We start from the raw sequence: 16935 nt of genomic DNA on the forward strand, positions 1-16935 counted from the left end.
CCCCCCCTCTCTCTCTCTCTCTCTCTCTCTCTCTCTCTCTCTCTCTCTCTCTCTCTCTCTCTTCTTGTCTTATTCCAAAGTAGATTGCATCAGAAAATTTTTAGTTATGAGTTGCGTGAAAATTTTGCGATGGCACATATTTTCCCTCTTCTACTTTATCTTGCTTCATTCTGCTATAATTATTTCCTCGTTGTTCCTAATCGCCCCTCATTCTTCGTTATCGATGTAATCGCGATTCTAATTCAGTATCTCATCGTCCCTTCGACGCGTGTTCGAAATTTCTCTTTGCTTGTCGCTTTGCAGTCTTTAAGACTGTGTTTGATCCTCTTTCCGTTGTCTCTTTTCCCCTCTTTGCCTTCATATTGTATGCGCGTCGTGTGTCCGCTATATTCAGTATTTTCTACATATACATCTACACCACTATACGCCCGCGAAGGGATTTCATAAATCCCGGGGCTTAATAAATCTACCCGTCTCTTTCCCTCTCGTTCTCGTCGACTCGTAAAATCGCGCTTCTCCGATCCGCAGAGATTCCACACCTCGCCTATTGGGAAACTCGCTGGCGTTTATCGAAAATTGGCTCGTCCGATCGCTTCTTCGATTACGCGCGCCCACACGTGCGCGCCGCCCGCGCGCCGTACACACCGAAGCGCATGTCGTAACACGTGGGTGCGTGCGTACGTGTCACGCGTCCGCGTCTGCACTGCGTGGTTCCGCGCGGAGAATCTTCCACACGTCGTCGAGCACAGACACCCGCGAATCCCCTGTTGAGGTGAACGCGTCTGGCTGTGTGTGTCCGAGCGCGCGCACACGCCCGCACCTTTCGATTTCGCCCGGGCTCCCGGCAGTCACACGAACTTCAGCCGCTCAACGACACGTGCACACTCACACGATCGTCCGCGGCTCACGGTGCGCATTCAACGACATGTCTCTGCACACGCTCTCATTTCTCACGAGCCACTCTGCATACGCGATATGCATATACAGCGTGTCCCACTTCGAGCGCGTTATTTTGCAGCGACCGGATTCCCCGAGCAATTCGGATTAGATTTTTTTCCCGCCGCGCGAGGAGAATTCGCATTTTGTAGCGAAATTCCAATTTTCTTTTTTCTTGCTTTCGTCTGCGTTTCGTGTATGTCCAGGACTCGAGTGAAAATTCCATTAGATTAAATCCCATCCGCAAAATTAACCGCGAAGCATAATCCTAGCTGATTCGTGGAAATTTCGCACGCGAGAGCGAATTTATTTCCTTTCGATCGCATATCTTGAGCCGTAATTTAAGTCAAGTTCCATCTTCGATCTTCGATCTTGGATCCATTTGACGCCTACTTTGATATTTTGAAGTCTGTATAAACTTCTTTTTTATATTTTTATATATATATATTTTTTTTATATATATTTATATATATTTTTATAATTTTATATATTTGACTTAATTGACTTTGCCAAGAAATACTCTTGAGAATCTACACTGAGAGAAAAAATATCTAAAAAAAGAAAAAATGTTTTTTATGGGTACTAGTAACATATTTACTTATAACTTGTAAGAATTAAATCAAATAACGCGAGTAACCTGGCCAATCAGAGTTGAGCGCAAAATGTCAATTGCTAAATTAAAAATTAATAAGTTTCGTTTAAGGTGACTTACGTTCGACTCTGACTGGTCAGATGTATTATTTGATCGCGTTATTTGATTTAGTATTTACTTATAAGTAAATACATTTTTCCACACTGAGAAAAATTTACTTTTAAATAAGAAAATATACATTTTCGTAAAAGCGTAGCCATTTGTGAAAGCAATTGTTTATTCCATTCAAATAAAAGAATCTAGGTTCAAGTAACGGTTATTAGTACTCAACGAAGAAATACCTTTTTTCTAGCAATTATTTCTCTCAACGTGCAAATGACTCTATGAGTAGAACTCCAGTTTTCATGTGTATTAAGCACATCCCTCAGAATATACAGATGTCAAGAGAGCGCAGATCGAAAGTGGAGTTAAAATTTCGACTCGAGGATAGGTAACTCGAAGATTATCGAGCTGCCAGAGAGCGTAGCGAGATGAAATCGATTTGAGATTCGCCCCGTGGTGGAATCTGTCGCGCTAAGTACGCTTCAAGTGGGAACGTCCTGCGTACTCGCACTATCTCGTCAGTCCCTCATAAGTACACACGCGCATAAGTACACGTGTACTTTCACGTCTCCTCCACGTCTTCTCCACGCCGTACACGCTCGCTCCTCCTGCGCGGTTACGTGTACCGCGCCTCCACATACGCGCTCATTTATCTCTCATAGATACATAACACACGTACGCACACGTGCGCGTCAAGTCCACCCTCGCCGTCGCGCCGTAAAAACGCACACGCATAAAGTTCTCTCGCGAATCGTCCGCGCTCCTCCAGTCTGCGTGCGTCCGCGCTCGCGTTTGCGCGCTCGCGTTCGCGCGCGCTTCTCTATGTGCCAGCTCGCGGCCATCCATCGCCCGTGCCTGTGTGTACGTGTACGTGTATAAGACGCGCGCCGCGAGAGGCAGAAGTGTTGTTTATTAGATTAGAGGAAGCCAGTTTGCAGTGACGCACGGCCGGCCCGGCCGGAGACACGGCAGTGAACACCTTGGCTTCCAACTACTCGCGGTTCCTCGCGCTGATCCTCCGTCAGCGCGACGCGTTTCCTCCGCCGACGCGCCCTCGGCTTTTCGAGTGCACTCCCTTAACGTTCTCTCTTGTGTACGCGCACCCTCGAGACGTCGGCTTCCCTCGCTCCGGGGACGCACTACGAGACGACGACGACGACGATGTGACGTCGTGTCAACGGAGAAGAGAGGTGAAGGTTCGTCGTTCGCGATAATCGGAAGTGAGACATACACAACATTGAATAACGGAAGCTGTAACATGTCGCGTAAGGGTCGACCTTGCCGTTGAATCTGCGCGTAGTTGGCCGTCGAGTCGCGTTGGCACGCTTCGCGTACTTGACGGGTTTCGACGGCCGTTGCAGTTGACAGATGTTGGAGATATGTAAATATATATAAGAGCGAGAGAGAGAGAGAGAGAGAGAGAGAGGGAGAAAGAGAGAAGCATGAGCGTCGCCTCGCGCACATTTGAAAAATTAACAGCTTGTACAAATTATTTTCAAGTTCGGTCGAACTCGGGATATCGATCTTGTCGAGATGAAGCTGCGCTCCGCGAAGATTACGTTGATGGAGTAATATCGTTTAGATAACGATAAAATGACGTTCAGATAAGTTTGCATAAGTAATTTAAATAAACGATTTAACGTCAATTAGACACGATTATGTGGTCGGGAGAAACATATTGTCCACGCGATCGATACGTATTGGATGATCATTTCTACGATCGGAGGAATATCAGAGTTGATTCGACGGTCATTGTACTTTGCATTTCTCGTTGTTATTCATCCAGGTTGATTGCCATTATTGGTCAACACTATGACTTTGCCACGTTAATTTACGCGCAAAACGTAACTAATTAATACTTAACGAATTAAATATGCGGCTAACAGAGAGCTGATAAAGCTAACTGACAAATTTATGCGTCAGCAAGTGTGTGTGTGTGCATATATTTTGCCATAATCCCGCTTATTTAAACTTTAATTGAGTTTTAAAACAACTCGGTGAAAATCGGTTTGGCAGTCGACGCATAATATAATGCATAATCGATCAGGCATCGTGTATTAACGATATAAAGGAGCGCGCGTGATTAAATACGATGCTGACAGAGATAACAGACACACGGCAGTATAAGTGGTATCGGGAGAAATATCAAGTTATCTGCGGCCTGAATATCATAACCATTCTCTGCGCGTAACAGCTTTTTCTGTCGAAAGCAAACACCGGTAAGTCCGTCACGTTCCCGCGTGGGATTTATACCGTTCACATGTATACATATCGAAAATGTGCGCACGTTCCGCAACGAGAATATCGCTCCCACTCGCGACCGATACACGTAGGCCCGTCCGTATTATCCTCCGTTATTTCGCGAGACTGTTTCGCGAGATACCGCGCTAAAACGTATTCCACTGTGTGATACAGAATTCCCCGCGTTATTCCATTTTTATCGCACGCGCGTGGAAACATCGAGGGTGATACGCGGCACATTTTTCGATGCGACGTAAACACGTCCTTCGTCGTCAATTAAAACACTTCTCTAGATACATATCCTTATCCAGGTTATACTATTGCAAAGATACAATGACAGAAAGATTATCCGCATTGTTAAAGTAAAGGTACTAATCCCCGAACACGTACCCTGGACATTCTTATTGTTTTGGTCTTTAAATACGAGTATGTAAACTTTCAACATGAAATGTATGAATAGCAAGTTGCGAAACGGTTTAGACATAGTGAAGTTGGTAACTCACCAAACTTGAGAAAATTGAGAATTATTACAACTAAAACACAATTAAAAACATTAAATAATGATAAATAATAATAGTACTAATAATAACTAATAGTGATATTAATTAGTAATATAATCGCTAGGAAAGAGTCCATCAATAATGACTTTTAATTTACAGATTCTCAACAGACAGTTTATTTTATTGTGTCTAAACCATTGTAACCCTGCATTGCAATATACAAGTATTGAATACTTGCATATTGCACTATGCATATTGAATACTTGCTTACCTGAGGTTATCTGAGCTTCTTATATATATCTGCAATATCTAACCTTAAACTATCACAAAATGTCAAGGAGATGAAATCCGGAGGAGGGAATGGGATATCCAAGTTTCATATAGCTGATATTTCCCGTAGGATAAAAGTAAGGCCCTAGAAAGTAACTATGCAAAATTTGGTGCAGATCGGTTAATGGATTTAGGAGTTAATAAAAAACAAACAGACATTCTATTTTATATATATATATATATATATATATATATATGTATATACAGGGTGTCCCACTTAAATCAGGCCACCTAAATATCTCCAACAATTGTGACGATACAAAAAATATTTTCTACGTTAATTAAATGGAGAGACCAATATGTTGCAAAAAAGATTATTTTATCAAAGTTATTTTTTTCGGAATTTTTAATGTCATTGATGTTTTTTTTAATGGAATTTAGGTGGCCTGATTTAGGTGGGACATTCTGTATATATATATATATATATATATATATATACATATTCTATATTAAATTTATATATTCGTATATATTAATAAGAATAGTTAATATTATATATAGGTCCGGGAATTTTATCTCGCACGTAAAAATATGACGATAAAAAATTGCTTGCAAAGATACAAGGAAAAAAAACGAGAAATAATTAGAGATTACTATTATACTACATCGTGTCGCTCCTTTTTTAACCAACTGTGTAAATATGATACTCGATATATCAATTTGTATGTCAGCTACATGTTATGTGACGTGAAGCCACGTCATCGTTAAGAATATTTTCACCTCGTGCACGCGCCGCGAAGGGACACGCGGGACAACGCCAGACGGGACGTGACTGATTTACACGCGCATGTTGGCCGGCATAGCGTCGACTAACTGCAGCCAATCAGCCGGTGTTCTTGTATTAGCGGCTCGCGCTCGCCGTAACGAGCGGATCGTTGCAATTAAGAAAAGCATTGAGCGCAATTGACGGTGATTCTCGCGGGAGATACTCGATGGACGCGACAATGCCGGAGGTTTGCTTGTGGCGGGCGATAGCTTCGCGCCGACGACTCTTCGTCGTCGTCGACGTCGACGAGCAGCGCTCGACACGAAGCGATTGCGTGCGCGACCGTGAGTCTCCTGTTCCGCGTTCTCATTTGCGTTTCTGCCGGTTCCCGCAGCGGCGAAGCTCGACGCGCATCCAGAGGATCCATCCGCGCGCCTCCAAAGGACCTCGCGATCCCTCTGAGGATCAGCAAAGCTGTCGACCGAGTGACTGCGCCGCAGGATCTCCGGAAGGAGGAACAAAAGGCGCCACGAGAGGAAGAGACTAGGGAGGATTCGAGGAGAGCTCGTGATTATGGTCAGAGTCCGTCGCAGCTGAAACGATCGCCATTGTTGGAGGAAGCAGCCCGCAGGCAGGAGGAGGACAGTTTAATCTGCAAGGAGCATTCTCTTGAGTACCAGAGCCAGACTCTCGAGAGCCAGTTGGATCACCTGTTCCACGAGGTGATCACGCCCTCCTTGGAGGATAACCTGAGGCCGGTGCCCGACAGCTGGAGCCGCGAGGTCTACGAAGAGAACCTCGACGAGGTCGAGCACAGCTTCAAGGAGACGCAGTACTCGCCGAAGGAGAAGCGCGACGTGCAGACTCAGACGGTGCAGGAGTCGAAGAGCACGCAGTGCAGTCCCGAACAGAGCGTGTCGAGCCCATACGAAGAACCATCCCGAATTAGCCCCTTCCACATCGGTCAGAAGTACTTTCAGAGTCCTAGACGGGAAGTGCAGACGCAGACCCAAGGCGAGAACAAGAGCGTCCAATGTTGCTTGGACGACTTGGGCAGCCTCGATAGCTCGTGGAGAGGCGACACCGCCTTCTTCGGCAGTCCGGCTAGATCGGATCAGGTGCAGGAGTCGAAGAGTATCCAGTGTGTGCCAGAAGACATTATCAAGTCGCCCCACAAGTCAAGATCTTCATCGCAGGAGGACCTACTACGCAGCCCTCGACGGGAGGTTGAGGTGCAGACCTACCAGGAGTCCAAGGCGATCCAATGCAGCGACGACGAATTGCTCGAAATTGATCAGGCGCGTTCCGATCCTCCAGCCGCGCATCGTAGCAGACCGACCAGCTTGACGTCGAGGAAGACCGAGGAGAGTTCGCCTTCGTCAAGCTCCAGCTCGCCACGCAAGTTCCCCACGGTCGTCTTTGTGGAAGGCAAAGGGGACATGACTGTCACGCGCAGGGAGCACGATGGTGACGTCACCTGGTCGAAGCACTGGGGTCCCGAGAGACTGGTGGAGATCTATAGAGAGCCGAAAACCAGCCTGGGGCTCAGCATCGTTGGCGGAAAGGTACGACGAAAGGTACTCTTGTCTTCGTGCGTGTATTCGCGAGAAATATCCACCGCTATGTGGCGAGGCGATTCGGCGCGGCGGAAATTGCGCGAGAGGAGTCTCTTCTCTCGCGAAAATGCGTCCGCATTTTCCAGTCGCGTCAACGCCGCGATTCGCGCGCATCGGCTCATCCGCGTTTCTCTCCACGCGAGGTCACGAAATTAATGCGCACAGTCGCGGGTGTCGCAGAGGTGACGCGGGGGAGACAGGAGATGAGAGAGAGAAATCGCGCACTTTTTCCCGATATATTATATGTGCATTCGTGGAATTACGCTGTCACGGGTATTGACGCAGTTCGCGGTCCGGTGTCACGCGGTAACGGCGAATATTAAAAGACACCGGACGAAATTATATTCTATTATTTTCGTAAATTCTCCCCTCGAGATAGATATTCGATCAATGCGCCGGATAATCCCGACGCGGACTCTCACACGCTCGGTTCGGTTACGGTTTTTCGTATCTCTTTTATTAGCACGCACGAATATAGCCGCCGCCACCGCCGTTGCAGCCGAGGGAGAGAGAGAGAGAAAGAGAGGAGAGAAGAGGAGGGAGTTAGTTCACCGATATTGCCTCGGTATTTTATAGCTCGCCTTTAAAATCGGGAGTGTTACGATGGTCATCGAAACATTCGGGCAGTGCTGAGCGAAGTAGGTCGGGCTAAATGGACGCCAGTCAGCCAACGACTCTCTCGTTTTATCTATCTATCTATTTATCTATCTATCTATCTATCTCTCGCGCATACACATCCGAGAGATGAGCCATAACTCGATAATTCCGTCCGATAATTAACGATGCTCTAGCAAATAATAAGTATATCGTTGTATACACGTGCAAGCGACTTTATCGGCATGCTCGTGTCCGGCAGCCGCGCACCATCCCGCGCGTGTAGGCGTTTTAATGGATTTGACGTGGATCCACGGATAAATTCGTCGTGACGCGAGAATTAAAAGGGCTTTTAGTAATCGACGCGCGGGCTATCGGGAACGTTAGTCGGCGAATGGGATTTAATGGAATCAATTAACTAGTCGCTCGCGCACATGTACAATCTGTCTGTCGTCGCGTGTCATGACTGAGTTCGGCTTATCCGGAGAGATCGGAGAGAGATCTCATGGCGAGATCAAGAGGATGCTGCTGGCTGTACCGAGCTTCGTATTTCGCACTGCCTCTCCATTTGCTTGCGTAGAATTACAAACGCTTGCTACGTACAGCGTGAAGGTTCACGCGGAGGAATGCATTTAAGTAAATGTTACTTCTTCCGAATGACTTATAAGTTTACACAGTTCGACGCGACTCGCGTGTCCTCTTGTGGAACAGGTGGGACTCGTCAAACTGAAGAAAAAAGTCCACCGTTTTATAAGTAACCACGTGAATCTTTAGAATATTAATTAACGAAAATTGGCAAATGATTGCATGCGATGGAAACTTAAAAAAAGAAAAATAAATTGAATAATCGTTATTCTTAGCAGTAAAATGGTATTCTTCTGTGTGTCAACAAATGTTAACAAATAGCGCAGTACTTCATGATATATAAAAAATTAAAGTGAAATTTTAAGTTTTAAAAATTGTTTGCTTTTTATTTTTAATATAAAACAGGCAGAGAGAGAGAGAGAGAGAGAGAGAGAGAGAGAGAGTTGCAGCCATTCATTGACGTTTGCACTTTCACTCTGCACAAGCATTCGCAAGTCTACGCAACCAAATGAAAGAGCAGCGCAAAATACGAAAGCTGCATTGTATCGGTATCCAACCGTTAATCCCGACTCGTCCTCACGTCGGGACAGGCGTCCGAGTCGATCGTGATCGTGTAAATCGCGACGGGCACGAGCTCGTGCGTCCCTCCGCGAAGACGTCGCAGGGAGAACTCGAGCCGGAAGCTCCTTCGGAAAGCAGCGCGCCTCGCCGGACGAGTGCGGGACGTCGAGTCGCCTAACGCGTCATCCGACGTGACGCGCAGTCCGTAACAGTGCGCGGACGTCGTGCGGGTTAAAGTGCGCGGGGTAGTTTCCCGCGACGTTAAGCCGACAAGGAAACTAGTAACCGGATCATTGGCTTTCGTCCCGGCGACTCCCCGACTCTCGTCTCGAGAGCTCTTCCTCCTCCATCCCTTCCTTCTTCTCCTTCTCTTTTCCACCCCTGTTCGTACCCTCTCTCTCTCTCTCTCTCTCTTTCTCTCTCTCGACAAAACGACGCGCTTGTGAGCCGAGTCGATGCGTCGCGGGATGCATCGCGGGATTACACCGCGGCGAGCCGTCACGCGTCCAGGAAACTGCACTTCCACGTTTGATCAAACTACAGGCGTCGCGTTTATGTACTCCCGCCTCACGGGTAATTAACATTACGCGAATCATAATTCACCGATGAATAATGTAACGGACGTGCACACACGTGCAAATACGCGTACACACGCGCGCATAGCCCGTCGCTAATTAAGCCGGACGCGTTTGTTTCTCCGCTCGGCGGGGGATGTAATCGATTATTCGATTATTATACCGGCCGCTCCGAATTGCGGTGTTAAATAATCGTATTTAATTCGGTTAACGCGTGACGATGCCGACGACGAGCCAATGAGAGATTAATGAGAATAAATGATCGAGGGGAACGCAGGAACGGGCAGGGAGGGAGGGAGAGACTGAAGTACGGCGGCGGTGGAGGCGGCGGCAGTGGCGGTGGCGGCAGCAGGGAGGATCGGAAATCACAGGTTGCGATCTGTCGCGAACGAAGCTTGCCCCGCGGTCGCTTCGGCGTGGTCTCGCAGTTAACAGAGTTTCGGGACAGCTGCTGGCGACATTGATTAAATTTAATTGCGAACTCGACTGCGGAATCGCCGGCGACTGCCGACCTATCGACCAATCGCCGCGCCACTCGCTTCGCACTCGCTCCGCGCGAGCATTCAACGACGACTGATCCTTGTTCCAGATCGATCTGCACAATGGCGGCGCCAGCAAGTCTCAGAACATCTCCGGGATATTCATAAAGAATGTTCTGCCGAACAGCCCGGCCGGTAGAACCGGCGGTCTCAAGGTAACATGAGCTCCCTTTAACTATCCCGATCGCCGATCGCGAAAATTGCGTTTCTCCATTTCATTCGGTTCTTCCCTCATTCGTTTTCACTTTTCCCCTACATGCCCAAACCATTCGTTGCGGAATTGCGTTCTCTCATTCGTCGCGCTCGCCAGCATGTGGAAGTGGATATGGAGCGATAAACGGGAAAATATGAAAGTAGAATTTTTGCGCATCTTTCTCGCGACGGGGGGAAATTTTATCTCGTTAGGTATTTGCGCGCAAATGTATTTTAATTAAGCCCCCGACAAGTTAATTCGCGCTCCCGCTCCATCTCTCTCTTTCTCTCTCCCTCTCTCTCACACACACACGTACGCGTGCGTGCTTTCAGATCGGAGATAGAATAATCGAGGTGGACGGCGTGGACTTGCGGCAGAGTACACACGAGCGAGCGGTGGAGGTGATTCAAGCCGCCGGAAATCCCGTCTGCCTCCTCGTCCAGTCGCTGGTGCATCTGGTGAGATTTAATGGCATACAGGAATATCGATGTTTCCACCTCATCCGGTTTTTCGAACCCGATTGATCTTGTCCGACCGGCCGGCGCGCGATGCCGAGATACATACTCATGCCGAGGCTGCAATTTGTGCGCCGCGGCGATCAATTAGCGGTTTATCCGCACACGGAAGGAACAATCCCGTTAGTGCGACTGAATTAGTTCTCTGTCACCTGGGGACCAGGAGCCTGTAGGAACGGGAAGATTCCTGTAGGAGGTTTCCGCTCAGCCAACTGCTCTCAGTCACCTCAATCGAGTTTTCACGCGACTGAATGTTCAGACGAATGTCTGAACCGCACACAGCAACAGAGATATAATTTCTCGTCAGCGAGTTTTTCGTCTGGTTTCCCCGTTCAGTCAACCGAACTGAGATTTTCTTTCGGCGCGCGCGTCTTTTCTACTTTACGCTGAGATAAAAGCATCAATGCCCGGACACGCAACTAGTTCTGGACATTTTTACAGTTTTGAGTTTTAAATACGAATATTTGATCTTTTAACATAAAATATATGCATACACATATATTCTATTTTCTTGGAAGTTTAAATATTCATATTTAAGGATTGAAACAACAAAAAAATGCAGCATCAGATGCGTGTTCGGGAACTGATACTTTTAATAAACTGATACTTATAAAAATTCAGTCTCTACAACATTCTTATTGTATTGGTCTTTAAATAAGAATAATAAAATTTTCAATATAAAATATATATAGGTATATTAAATGCATACACATATTTTATATTAAAAGTTTGAATATTTGTATAATTCGTATAATTCATTTAAAATTTGAAATATTCGTATTTTTTAAAGACTAAAACAATAAGGATGTGATTAGATACGTGTCTGAGAATTGATACTTTCGACTTATAGAAACTTTTATTATATTCAGTTTCTCCCATACTGTATCTTAAAATATTTCCAGCGATATGAACATATCCGGGTCGGACAAACTGACACGCTGCTTTCTTATATCGCGAATAAGTCACTAGTATTTTCCAAGAAAAATCCGTCTTTGTGCATCGCCAGAGAGAATCTCTTTTTCAAATCGATCTCCATTTTCCTCCGTTTAGACTGCGTTGACATTTATCCGCGGCACATTCCAGCGACGAGGTAATCCGCGAGGACAGCCGAATTGTCGGCTGGCAGTCTTCGTTTTCGCGACGCGACGACGGGAGCAGCGCGATATTTACGTTTAGGGACGGGCCGGACTTGACGGAAAGAAATATACGCCGCTCTTAGAACGCCGTCCGTCGCAATTCCGTAAATCTGCGTTACAGACCCATTAGAACTAAGCTTTCATGCCGTCGCATGAAAAAGTACACACATTCCTGAGGGGAATAAATTCCACGACGGTGTGAGGCAAGGGGGTGAGAGAACTAAACCCTTTACGGCCCGTGGAAATTTACGACATTACTTCGCGCCGGCAACTTTCGTAAGTTACACGTCGTTTGATAGTCTGCACCTTCTCACGATTTATTTTTGCTTTTACCTTTTTTCCCCGCATTGCGTCGGACGATCCTCGCGAGTGAATTCGGAAACTATATTTAGACGCGCGCTTCCCTCCTGAGGCAAGTGGAAGTCGTACTTTTTACTACGAGACGGTGCGAGTTTCGTAAGCGTGCGATAATAATTGGACAATAATCGACGATGATGGAAGGGAAAATGATAGATTGTCTGGTCGACTTGGCTTCCACTTGGCAGTCGGATCCGCGGGAAAGCTTGACGGGATATTTTCGCGCGGAAGTTTCGACATCTCGAGAGTGTGTGTGTATGTGTGTGTGTGTGTGTGTTTGAATTTAAGCGAGCTTCCGCACGGTCTACTTTTATAATCTCCTCTCACTCGACCTCACTTACACGCCTCTCCTGCGCACAATCCACGATTATTCTTCCGGTCGTTTAACGAACGAAACAAACGCGACGTACGACGGGCCAGTCGAACCTCGCGAGTTCTCGTGTTAACGAGGTCACGCTCGTAAATCTGCGCCGTCGGGTTAACTCGATTTGCGAGGTGCGAAAGTTCGTGACTCGCAATTAACCCGCGCGCCGCCTCCCGTATATCGAATCGATCGATTCCGTATCCGCTAACCGGACGTTGCCGCCGTCGCCGTCGTTGCCGTTGTCGTCGACGACGACGAGTCTAACGCAGAACGAAATTGAACTTCGAGCGATGTCAGCGAGTAGCGGGCGGCCTTCGGTGTCCCGTCGTTTAACGTCGCCCATCTCCGAAAACCGTCGTCGCCGATAGACGCATTACGCGAGATTGGATGCAGCGCGTCGCGACGCTCGGTATGATGGACACGGGAGAGACTTCACGGAGTCTGCCAAGCTATGACGTCGCGCGGCGAATTCTACTGCTAAGACTGCGAATTTTTACTCTCCGAATTTCTCGGGGCGAATTCTCAGTCGCACTCAAGCGAGAATTCGCTTGAAACGACAGCGAAGATACTACCACTCGGCATTTCTCCAAGTGAAATCGCACGAAAAGAGTGAATATTTACTTGAAGCGATAGTGAAGATATTGCCACTGAAATAATCTCAAGTAATCTCATGTTTAATTGAAACGGAGAAGAATAATTTTGCTCTTTTAGCAAAATCGTCGTTGCTACTGTTCGTAGTGACATAAAAAAAATTTAGTTGACGTAACAAATTATTCGTTATCAGAGCAGAAATAGTTTCGTTGCCAGGATGGAAAAAATTTGTTGAGTGTATTTGTCCTAAGAATTCACGTTAATTTGCTATTGATGCAAAATAATATATCCTTAGCAAATTTATTTGCTATCGAAGCAAAACTGCAACTGCTTATATAAATCCATCATGGTTCTTATATTAAAATAATTTGTAGATTCAGCAAATTATATCCAGCAAATAGTGATTAATACTAGTAAATCTTTTTGCTATCCATATAATAACGAAAAGATTTTGCTAGACTAGCAGAAAATTTTCTGGGCCAGCAAATTATTTTTCTCCGTGCTGAAATTCGGATTCCTAATGCACACGAGCGAAAGTTTCTGATAATTAGAGTGAATTTGTCGCAATGACAGTAGACTCACTTTTCAATTACGAGTGGAGATATTCTCTCAACGATTCATTGTAGAGGAATTCACACTAATTCGCGAAAAGTCAGTCGAATTCAAATGATGACCGCTCTGCTTTTCAAGTGGAATTTAAAGAATATACTTTGAATTTCTAGAAGAGTGGAATCTCGTTCGGAACGAGTGAAAATTCCTCCGAGGTGATTGTGGAGATACCGCCACTTGGAATCACAAAAACGTGAACGTTTAATTTAAACTTAGAGCGAATTCTGAATCCATATGAGCGTTTCGGTCAATTAGAGTAAACTTATTCCTGTGAGTCGGTGGAGTACATCAGAGAGAAAATTCATCCCATATGAGGGAAATTTCACTAGAAGAGCAGAGTGACAGCGGCTTTTCGCTCGTGCAGAATGCATTTTCTCTCTGATGTACTCCACCGTCTCTAATTCGATCTATACGAGCGACTTTTCGCTCACATAAAATAAATTCTCTCTATGTGTTCTCTAAATATATTCCACCGTTCCAGAGGGACGGATTTATTCTAATTGATTGGAACCGTTTCCTCATCAATGCAGAATTCACTCTAAATTAAACACTCGCATCCTTGTGACTCCGTGTGGCAGTATCTCCACTGTCGCAGTTCGAGTGAATTTTCTCTTCTTTCCAATGAGGTTCCACACACTCCAAGAAATTCAAAAGGTATTCTTTAAATTTCCTCGAGATTTAGAGAACATGGTGGGGAGAGGACGAGCTCGGGCCGTGCTCTCCGCGACATTCCAGTATCTCTTATCGCGTGTTCTGAAGTCCGCGACGCGACACAATGTTTCGCGGCGCCGATGTAAATTCAACATCGACGTCCATTTCTTACATGCGCATTACATGCGTTCTTGCACTCTTGTCGACTCGAGGCGTGAATGTGCACTTCGTCCTCGCCATAGCGGCGAACCATAAATTCGCGCCGCTCCTTCCAGGCACTCGAACGAGCTCGTAATCTCGACGATGAAATTTATCGCGATTCGCGTGGACCTTGAACAATTGAAAAGCGTCCGCTGAGAATTACCGAGTTTAACAGACATTGAGTAACCGTTCGATGAGGTCCGACATTTTCCTTCGCAACCGCGTGGAGAGCAGTGTTTTATTCGCAGGCACGGCACCAGGTAGGCGCGACTTATCTTCCGGTGCACTCTGAGATCAGTTTGAACGTGCAGTTGCAAAGTGTGGCCAGGTTTATCTTCTTTTTCCTTTTTGTCTGTGTCTTTTTGTTAGCCACCAAGTGCCGTACGTGTCAAGTGCGACGACAATCTGTTCGTCCCGGCGCAGCCGAGTCGGCGAAGCGCGCGGCCTGTGATCGGCTGCTCCGAAAATGACATCGAGTTCTCCCCAATTTCAATCGGCCGTGCGCGCACGTTCTTTCGGGGCCGTCGATGCGGGGAGATGCAATGTCGAGATACATTCGGACGGCGATCACAAACTCATGTGGAGAACGCGAGAGGAAAAGAGAGGGAGAAAGAGAGAGAGAAAGAAAGAATCGAAGCGACCAAAGAATAGGACGAGAAGAGGACAAAAAGAAGAGGGGGAGAGGACAAACAAGGAGAGGGGACAAACAGGGAGGAGAGAGAGAACGCCAAGAGAGAGAGAGAGCCATTATCGGCGAACAGCTCTTGTACGCGTACGATGCACCGAGGTCGAACTTTCCAATAAAACTTCACGAAGAGGGATGACGAGGGCAGGCGGTACAGAGCCACGATGAAAAGAGGGAGAGAGAGAGAGAGGGGTGGAGGGGGGAGGAGAGATAAAGACAGAGCTGGTCGCGACAATAGAGATATGTAAAGTTGGAACAAGCGAGAGAGATAGATAGAGAGAAGAGTTAGGAGGATGGGATACCAAAGACGCGCCTGAGCAACGACGAAGTCGGCGGTCTATCGTTACGTTGGAAGACGGAAGTTCCTCGTTCACCATCGATTAAGCGGTAGAATAGTCGAGCAACGATTTTACACACTGCCGACGAGCTCCTATCATTGAATCTCCTCTCGCATTTCACCTGAATTGCAGAGAGTCTGAAAAGAAAGTGTGTCGTCGAATTTGCAGTTCACTATCGATCCTTCGATGCAAGATCGTTCTTTGTCCCGAAGGACAACACAGCTGATGAGTGGGAAGAAGTGCTTCTAGTAGGATAAAAGTCCCCAATATCTGGACACTAATAACCAGATTTCAACTTGACTTTGCATATTCTTATTGTTATAGTTTATAAATTTGAATACTTAAATTTTCAATATAGAATACACAGGTTGTGTATTCTGACAATTCGTTATATAATCGCGGTGTATGTGCAGAACTCGTCAAATTGAACACAAAATCCTCTATCATTTCGCAACCAACCACGTAACATTTAGAGTTATTAGTTAGAAACATTACTGCGCACAGTCACGCAGTCCGTTCTTCCTTAATTAATAACTGAAGATTTACGTGGTCATTTGTAAAATAGCAGAGGACTTTTGCGTTCAGCTCGACGAGTTCTACTTGCACACAATGGTTGTGTCAATGATCGTCAGACGTCCTCTATACATGTACTTGAATATACATATATATTCTACATCGAAACTTCAAAAATATTTGTATTTAGAGGCCGAAACGATAAGAATACTCAGAGTTAGATATCGGTATTATCAGTAACTATACGTTGGTACTTTTATCTCGGTACACGAAAGAGAAAGTTTGGTTGGGTTAAGCAATTTCCAGTGAAGTTTAAACGAACCAGGAAATTCCAATTGAAGTTCCAAGAATTCTATTCAAGTTGACAAGATTTCTGGTTAACTCGAGCAGAATTCTGATAACTTCGGCCGGAATTTCTAGCTCGCTCATACTTGACCAGAAATTCGCTTAATCCGACCAAACTGTTTTTTCCGTGTGGAAACTATCTTCCTCCACTGCTGAACGCGCTTTTAAACGAGGTCGTCGGGGTAGGCATCGCGCAGGTGAAGGGAGAGCATCTCGTGGGCGCTATTGAGTCAGGGGATGTTGCGGTTCGTCGAAAAGAGCGGATCCGCGTCGTTGCGACCGAGCGCCTATCATCGACACCATGGACCATCGACGAGCCCACCTCTCCTCGGCCGATGCGCTCCCGTATGAACAACGTCAACCCCTTCGCCCTCTCTCTCTCTCTCTCTCTCTCTGCCGCTTCAGTTTCGTGCACGAAACCGCCTGCTCGACGTTCACCTCATGTCACTCGGCTCAGTCGTCAGCGAGTACCGCGATGCACCGACTCTTCGGCCGCAAATGCGTCACCTTCGTCGTATGTTCTTGTCGAATTGCCGTCTTGTCGCCGCGATCTCCCCCGA

The 16935-nt window shown here is 46.4% G+C and overlaps 1 protein-coding gene across 9 annotated transcripts in view; it reads left to right on the top strand.

Moving 5' to 3' along the window:
- The window catches only part of LOC116853160 (multiple PDZ domain protein-like), a 150136-nt gene that overhangs the window by 119782 nt on the left and 13419 nt on the right, over window positions 1-16935 (top strand). For 7 of the 9 annotated variants that reach the window (XR_004379915.1, XM_032834067.1, XM_032834072.1 and 4 more), the window contains 3 exons: window positions 5802-6984; window positions 9928-10032; window positions 10403-10528. Coding sequence is in view for 8 of the 9 variants with exons in the window: in XM_032834067.1 (XP_032689958.1) it covers window positions 5802-6984; window positions 9928-10032; window positions 10403-10528 (1414 nt within the window). In the remaining variant the exon portion in view is untranslated. The remainder of the gene's footprint in view (window positions 1-5801; window positions 6985-9927; window positions 10033-10402; window positions 10529-16935) is intronic. The other 2 variants (XM_032834068.1, XM_032834070.1) reach the window with 1 other exon arrangement.

The sequence above is a fragment of the Odontomachus brunneus genome, unplaced genomic scaffold (genome assembly GCF_010583005.1).
Source record: "Odontomachus brunneus isolate Ranch 3 - 2012 unplaced genomic scaffold, Obru_v1 Obru_scaffold_283, whole genome shotgun sequence".
Classification (NCBI taxonomy): Eukaryota; Metazoa; Arthropoda; class Insecta; order Hymenoptera; family Formicidae; genus Odontomachus; species Odontomachus brunneus.